We start from the raw sequence: 8,115 nt of genomic DNA on the forward strand, positions 1-8,115 counted from the left end.
ATGAATAAACCAAAACAAAAGATTGTGTATCGTGAAAAACAAACAGAGGGGACTTCAAATCAGGGAAACAATGGGAAACAAAAAGAAGTTGTCAAGGAAAAGAATGAAGGGACACATGATGGTAAGATAGGTTCGAATATAGCGTCTACTTCTCATAGTAAGGGCACTGTCAATATCAGTAATCAATATAGTTCCTTGGCTGATTTGGATGATACTGAAGGTGAGCTCAAAAAGATGAATGACACTGGATTTGGCATGGACTCGGATGAGGATGAAGTCATTTTTGATGAAACGACTTCCAACATGGTTGATTCTTTAATTTTTGAGGGGGCAAGCACTCCCGGTAAGGAGGTTTCCAATGGTTAACATTGCTTCATGGAACGTACGAGGGCTAAACCAATCCTCAAAACAAAAACTGGTTCAACGGTTTATCTCAGAAAATTCTCTTGCTATTTGTGTTATTTTAGAGTCCCACCTATCGTATAGTAATCTTTCTTTTGTGAGTTCTAAAGTGTTTTCTAATTGGAGTTGGATCTCGAACTGTAATCTGTGTAATAAAGGTACTCTTATTCTTGTTGGCTGGGATCCGGGTACGGTGGATGTGATGGTTTTGTCTCAAACTGATCAAGTTATCCAAACTCAGATCCGTCTCAAAGATGATAATAAGATGTTCATGGCTTCATTTGTATATTCTCATAACTACTATATTGATCATCGTGCTTTATGGAATAGCCTTTCTCGGCATAAACTCTTTGTTTCGGGTAAAGCTTGGTGTATTCTGGGCGACTTTAATGCTACCCTTAGTACATGTGATACTGTTGTTGGAGCCTCGGGTATGAATATTTGTACGCGGGAATTTCGTGATTGTAATGAAAATCTTGGTCTTGTGGATGTTAATAGATTGGGGCTAAATTTTACATGGAATCAAAAACCTCGTGGCTCCAATGGTGTACTAAGGAAGATAGATAGAATTATGGCTGACTTTGTTTTTCAGCAAGATTTTGTTGGTGCTACGGCTATATTTAAACCTTATCTTACCTCTGATCATACTCCTGCGATTCTCAAGCTTCCCACAAAAACCAAGTTCAAACCCAAACCATTTAAATTTGCTAATCTGCTTGTTTTTGATAAGAAGTTTCAGGAAGTGGTGCAACAAGGATGGAATAAACATATTGAAGGCTTTAAAATGTATATTGTGGTAAAAAAGCTGAAGCTGTTAAAAAAGCCACTTCGGAAAATGCTTGTGGATAAAGGTAACCTCCATACAAATGTTATAAAGCTACGCATTGAGCTTGAGGTTGTACAAGTAGCTCTTGATAGCGATCCACACAATGCTACTCTTCGAGTGGAGGAAGCAATTTACCTCCAAGCTTATAATGTTGCTGTTATTGAAGAAGAAAGATTTCTGAAGCAAAAATCTAAGATTGAATGGTTACGTGTTGGTGATTCGAATTCGGCGTATTTTCATAGAGTTGTTAAGTCTCGTACAGCTCAGAAACACATCACTCATGCTCTTGACTCGAATGGCATATTGGTGGAAGGTAATGAGGTCTATGATGTCTTTGTTAACCATTATATGAATTTTATTGGCAAGGCAGGTACTATGGTTCCTTTTGAAATTCATGGACTTATTCAGGTACTATGATTTCTGAAGTTACAGATGAAGAAGTGAAACAGGTTGTTTTCTCTATGGGTGATGATAAATCACCAGGTCCTGATGGTTATTCTGCTGCATTCTTTAAGTGTACTTGGGGTATCATTGGCAAGGATAACACTGTGGCAGTTCAAGATTTCTTTCTTTCTGGGAAACTTCTTAAAGAACTCAATCATACAAACATTGCACTTGTTCCTAGGTTTCGGCTCCTTCTACAGTCACTGATTTTCGGCCTATCTCTCTTTGTAATATTTTGTTCAAGTGCATTAGTAAAATTATTGCAAACAGAATCAAAGACTCTCTTTCGGGCATTGTTAGTAGAAGAATTTTTGATAACATTCTTCTTACCCAAGATATTATGCACAATTACCATCTTAACAGGGGACCTCCGAGATGTGCTTTCAAAGTTGATATTCAGAAAGCGTATGATACGGTTGATTGGGATTCCTCAATAACATTCTTATTGCTTTTCGTTTCCCTCAATGAATGATTGATTTGATTATGCTTTGTGTCTCTTCAGCTTCTTATTCGTTAAGTATTAATGGTTTTGTGCATGGCTACTTTAGAGGTAAACGTGGGCTCAGGCAACGAGATCCTCTGTCTCCATACCTTTTTACACTCGTTATGGAAATCTTGACGCTTATTCTGAAATGAAATGTTAGGAATTCTGCTTCCTTTTCCTTCCATCATCATTGTCAAGAACTTCAGGTGATCAATCTTTGTTTTGCAGATGACTTGTTTATCTTTATGCGTGGTGATGTGGATTCTGCACAGGTTATTATGGCTTCTATTGATGAATTTAAAGCTGTGTCTGGTCTTGCTCCTAGTTTACCTAAGAGCAGTGCTTACTTTGGTAATGTTCGTGATTCAATTAAGAGGGCTATTTTGGAGGTGCTCCCCTTTGAAGAAGGAAGTCTCCCTGTGAAATGCCTGGGAGTTCCCCTAGTGTCATCTAGGCTGGTTTTTCAAGACTGCAAACCGTTGGTGGAACAGGTTCACAAAAGGGTTAATGACCGGAGAAACAAGTTTTTATCTTTTGCAGGAAGGGTTCAACTTATTAATTCTGTGTTATCAACTATTCATGTCTACTGGTCTTCTGTCTTCATCTTGCCTATGAGTATTATTATGGACATTGAGCAGATTATGCGTGGTTTCTTGTGGTATTAGGGTGAGATGCAGATAGGAAAAGCTAAAGTTTCTTGGGATGACGTGTGTTTACCTACAGAAGAAGGTGGTCTTAGTATCCGTAAGATCCGGCCATTTAATGTGGCTCTTTTTTCAGTTCATATATGGAACATTATTACGAATGAGTCCCTTCGGGTGAAATGGGTCCATACAAATAAATTACGAGGTACAAGCTTTTGGAATATTCCTTATCGTGGTAATCTTTCTAGGAGTTGGAGAAAATTACTTCAGGTTCGTCCTTTACTTCGTAATTTTATTTGGGTTAAGATTGGTAATGGTCATAATGTTTTTGCTTGGCATGATAGTGTAATCATGGTCCGTTATACGACCGGATTACTCCAAGAAACATTCATAGAGTTGGAGTCACGATTGATTCAAAAGTTTGTGATCTAGTCACCAATGGTGTGTGGCAATGGCCTACTGATTGGACCTCCAGACTTCCTTCTTTGACAGCCCCCCCCTTTGCTTTCCTCTAATGCCGATGAATGGATATGGAAAGACAGAAATGGAGACTTTAAAGATTTTTCGGCGAATGGTGTTTGGGAGGACCTGCGCCCGAGGAAGGATAAAGTGATTTGGCATGACCTAGTCTGGTTCTCCTATGGCATTCCTAGGCATGCTTTCATTCTTTGGTTGGTTTTTAGAGGAAGACTCAAAACACAAGACTTAATGGTTAAATGGGACGCAAGTCTTGATCTTCGATGCCCGTTTTGCTTTTCTCAGCCGGATTCCCATTCCCACTTATTCTTTGAATGTAGTTTTTGTATGCAGGTTTGGAATCGTGTTAACCAAAAGGCTGGATCTCAACTGAAGCCGCATAGCTGGGACTTGATTGTAGATATTCTCCTCCCAAGAGCAAAGAAGAGATCGGTTTGTAATGTTGCTGATAAACTTTGTCATCCTGTGACAGTTTATTTTATTTGGCAAGAAAGGAATGCTAGATTGTTCAAACAGGAATCTAGATCGGTGGATACATTTAGTTGATGTGATTATGTCAAATGTTCGATTCAAGATGCTCATGTTCAGATACAAAAGAAGCTTGAATGTGGAGAGATTTCTTGTGGCTTGGGATCTTCCTGTGTTATTAGTTAATCACTAGAGTCTTTTTTTCGCTATGTTATGCTTCTTAGGTTTGTTTTTCTAGTTAATTGCTTGTTTGGATGTAATCTGTTTTTGCACGTTGGTGTGCATGGACGATTTGTAAAGTCAACATAGTACTCAGCTATGTTGTCTGTTCTTTCATATTAATATATTCTGACCAGGGGTGACGGTCTTTACCGAAAAAAAATTGTAATTTTTTAACATTAGGGGCGAAAAGTGAAAAACCTGCCAACTTTAGGGACGAAAAGTGTAATTTACCCTAATAGTTATTTTACAATACCTAACCTATATATATCTTTACTAATAGTAACTAGCATGGTACCCGCGCGTTGCGGCGGATACCATGGACGAGACTTCTCATATCGCGATTACCGAAAATAGTCTAAGCGGACTGTGTTGGTCGAATTTTGTTTTTGTTTTTAACTCTTGAATTTTGCTCATTTTGTCTGGAAAACGTGTATTCAAGGGATGGATTGGTCGTATTTTGTATGTGAGAAAAACTGTTATTGCTAAATTTTGTATTTTTTAGATTATTAGTCGGAAAATTGAAAGAGATAATGATAGCTTTGCGGAACACTAATCCATCTCATTGTTTCACAACACACTCTAAAAAACTTAACGGACCTGACATTAAAGTAAATCAACTTGATCAACACAGACCTCAACTTGCCAAATCAACTTGAAATCACCAAAACTATTTTGAGATATATAATAGGGTACGCCTGAATTTGGGGTTTCCTGTGTGATTTCATACATCAAAAAGATATCATCAAAACTCTTTATGTTAATGCTTTAAACCATAATTATGAACACACACATATACCCACGACATATATATATATACACATATACATATAATAAAATCAGTGTTATTGTACATGAGAGAGAAGACAAAAATAATAGAAACAGAGCTGAGGAAAATAATTTATGGGGAAAGGTTAGGTAAAGCATGCAGTACCTATCTTAGGTAAAATAGGGGGTGATTATGTAAAATTCAGGGGGATTTTATGTTAAATTCAAGGGGGGTTATGTATGTTTATTAAATGCAAAGGTTTAATATGTAACTTTTTTTAATGTGGCAGTACCTAAGCTTAGGTAAAGTCTGCAGTACGGATCATTTTCCCATAATTTATATCAAGCATAGATCCATCATTTTTATTCACATCAATTAACATTCCTAAGGAGTTTACATTTCCTGACCCTCTATTAGAGTTTAAATCTAACTGAGAAGTAAGGCATGGGATAGCAAGATAATAACAAAAAGAACCTTACGAGTTTGATAGCATAAGTTCAGAGATTGAAACCACGACATCATAAACATAACAGAAACCATAAGATGTTGGAACCATGTTAGTGTGACCGTCACTGATCATGTATCATTCCTGATATGATAATTGACGATAATAAAATCCCTATGTCTAGGTAAATATATGATGAGCGTATTTACTCTTAGAGACGTAGAATAGGGTTTCCCATTAGGTGATTGTAAATAAGAGGACTAATGGTATACACATTAAACACCACAAGCGTTGAATGTGTAATTACTAAAGGGTGGTATGTGTAATTACTCTCATTATAAATAGATGGTAATTAACCCTAAATTAAGGTTAATCACACACACATAATCCCACATAAATTCGTGTGTTTACTCCTCTCAAATTCGTGTATAACATCACAGCCGAATTACCCATCTCAACCTAACTCAATCACCTTGTTTTGGGAACCCGAAATCAATGGCAAACATGTTTAATGCCTTTACAGGTTCCACAGGATCATCTGGTGAGCATTTTCCCTTGAATCAAACCATGTTTATTCCAACAAGTGGTATCAGAGCCGCGTTACGAAGTCCTGTTATGTTTTTGGTTCGTTTGGAGGGTTTTACGCGAACTTAGGAGTTGCAGAATGAAGAAACTTGTGCTGACGTCATCACGAATTCGTGCTGACGTCATCACGAACTCAAAACTACTTCGTGCTGACGTCATCACAGTTTCTGCACCACCTTCGCGCTCATGTCTTCGCACGAAGTCAGCTATCTTCGCACGAACTCAGCTATCTTCACACGAACTCATTACTACTTTTTGCTGACGTCATTACACGAACCAGATTGTCTTCACGCTGACGTCATCACGAACTTCATGTAGATTTATGACTTCTTCGTGCTGACGTCATCACACGAACATCGTGTTGACTTATGTTACCTTCGTGCTTACATCATCACGAACTTATGGCCTACTTCGTGCTTACTTATTCACGTGTTATAACTTAAGTTCGTATTAAACTAAAGATGATTTTAGCTGATGAATGAACTTGTGCTTACTAATTTTACCTTATAATTTTGTGGCTAAATTTGTCTCTAATTTTCGAAAAATATTTTTTCTGAGACATTTTTACCATAGCTCGATCCCAGCCAGAGGCTCTGCCCCTTGGACCCAGCTAGGGGCTGCCGCCCCTTGGACCCCGCTCCCAGGGGTGCTGCCCCCGGACCCCCGTAATGTGTGGGGGCTTCGCACTAATGTACATGGTTTCATCATTTGTGCCCAAAGGTCAAATATGATTTTCATGGTGCGTTCTTTTCCTTTTGGATAATGAACACTAAGTATATTGATTCTGCCCAAAGGTGATTTAATACACTTTGTGTGCTAAAAGGAATATTTTTCATGCATAAGATACACAATTCTTAATTTTGTGCCCAAAGGTCAAAAGATAAGCGTTGTGCCGCATGACCCTAATGCTCATGTGTACTTAGATACTAGTTACTTCTGCCCAAAGGTGATGTAAATCTAAGTAGAGCCTTATGTCAACTTATTGTTTTGGTGTTTACAATAGGTTACCTATCACTGGCTTCATTAGTATAATGGTCTTAGTTTCATTACTTTTAGGAACATTACTTTAGCCTCTTACGTATTTAGGCATTACGTTAGTTCCATTACTTTTAGAGACATTACTTAATAAGCCTTGGATATCTAAGTATGTTATTATAAGGAACATTATTATTAGCCCTTAGTTAAGTTTAGGCATTACTTTAGTTCCATTAGTTTTATAGATATTGCTTAGTCTGCTTTAGATAGCTAATTATGACACTATAATCTAATTGCCCTTAGTTTTAGGCATTACTTTATTAATCTTCTATTACTTGTATCCTAAATATATATCCTCCTTATTTCCACTGTAGCACCTACTCTTGGCATTCAGCCACTTACCGGTGCAAACTACACTGCTTGGAAAGATCAATTAGATCTTACTCTGGGGTACCTTGACCTTGACTATGCCATTCGTAATGATGAACCCGCTGCTATTACTGCGAACTCTACTGCAGAACAGAAAGCAGCATTTGAGAAATGGGACAAGGCGAATCGGTTATCACTTATGACGGTTAAGAACTCTATTCCCCTTGGTCTTCGAGGAGCTATCCCTGAGTCTGACAAAGTCAAAGATTACCTCAAATCTATTGAGGATTACTTCAAGGGATCGTCTAAAGCACATGCAAGCAGCTTAATGCTAAAGATGCTTACTTTGAAATATGATGGAAGTAGCGGTGTCCGTGAACACATAATGAAAATGAGTGACATAGCGAACAAGCTTAAGACTCTCGAAATGGAAGTCTCTGATAATTTTCTTGTGCATTTCATAATGACATCATTGCCTGCTCAATTTGATGCCTTCAAAATTAACTATAATGCTCAGAAAGATAAATGGAAGATGAGTGAACTGATTGCAATGTGTCAACAAGAAGAGGATCTCCTTAAGCTCGAGAAACCTGAAGCTGTTCACCTTACTACCACTGCTAATTCTAAGAAGAGGAAGGGTAACAACAGTAACAAGATTGGAAAGAAAGCTTCAAAGATCAGTCCTGGTGCAATTGCCTCTAGCTCTAATGTCTTGAACATCAAATGTAAGTTCTGTCGTACTCAAGGGCATGTTCAGAAAGATTGCCCTAAGTTCAAGGAATGGCTAGCTAAGAAAGGTAACGTACTTTATGTAATATTTGATTCTTTTACTACTGATGTTCCTTTTAATACATGGTGGGGTGACTCTGGTTCTATGGTTCATGTGACTAACTCAATGCAGGGATTCCATACAATCCAGAAGCTACCAAAGGGCCAAAGAAAACTTAGAGTTGGAAGTGGTGATCTTTTAGATGTCGAAGCCATGGGAACTTATATTTTACATATGAG

General features: G+C 37.9%; 1 protein-coding gene across 1 annotated transcript; it reads left to right on the top strand.

The window, feature by feature from the left end:
- On the top strand, positions 1 to 7,749 carry LOC122591586. The gene is made up of 9 exons (XM_043763847.1): positions 1 to 361; positions 468 to 1,541; positions 1,637 to 1,853; positions 2,317 to 2,647; positions 2,822 to 3,070; positions 3,145 to 3,219; positions 3,611 to 3,709; positions 7,133 to 7,643; positions 7,739 to 7,749. Exons 1-9 carry the CDS (start codon positions 1 to 3, stop codon positions 7,747 to 7,749), a joined length of 2,928 nt encoding a protein of 975 aa, XP_043619782.1.
- The last annotated feature ends 366 nt before the right edge of the window (positions 7,750 to 8,115 follow it).

The sequence above is a fragment of the Erigeron canadensis genome, chromosome 3, assembly GCF_010389155.1.
Source record: "Erigeron canadensis isolate Cc75 chromosome 3, C_canadensis_v1, whole genome shotgun sequence".
NCBI lineage: Eukaryota > Viridiplantae > Streptophyta > Magnoliopsida > Asterales > Asteraceae > Erigeron > Erigeron canadensis.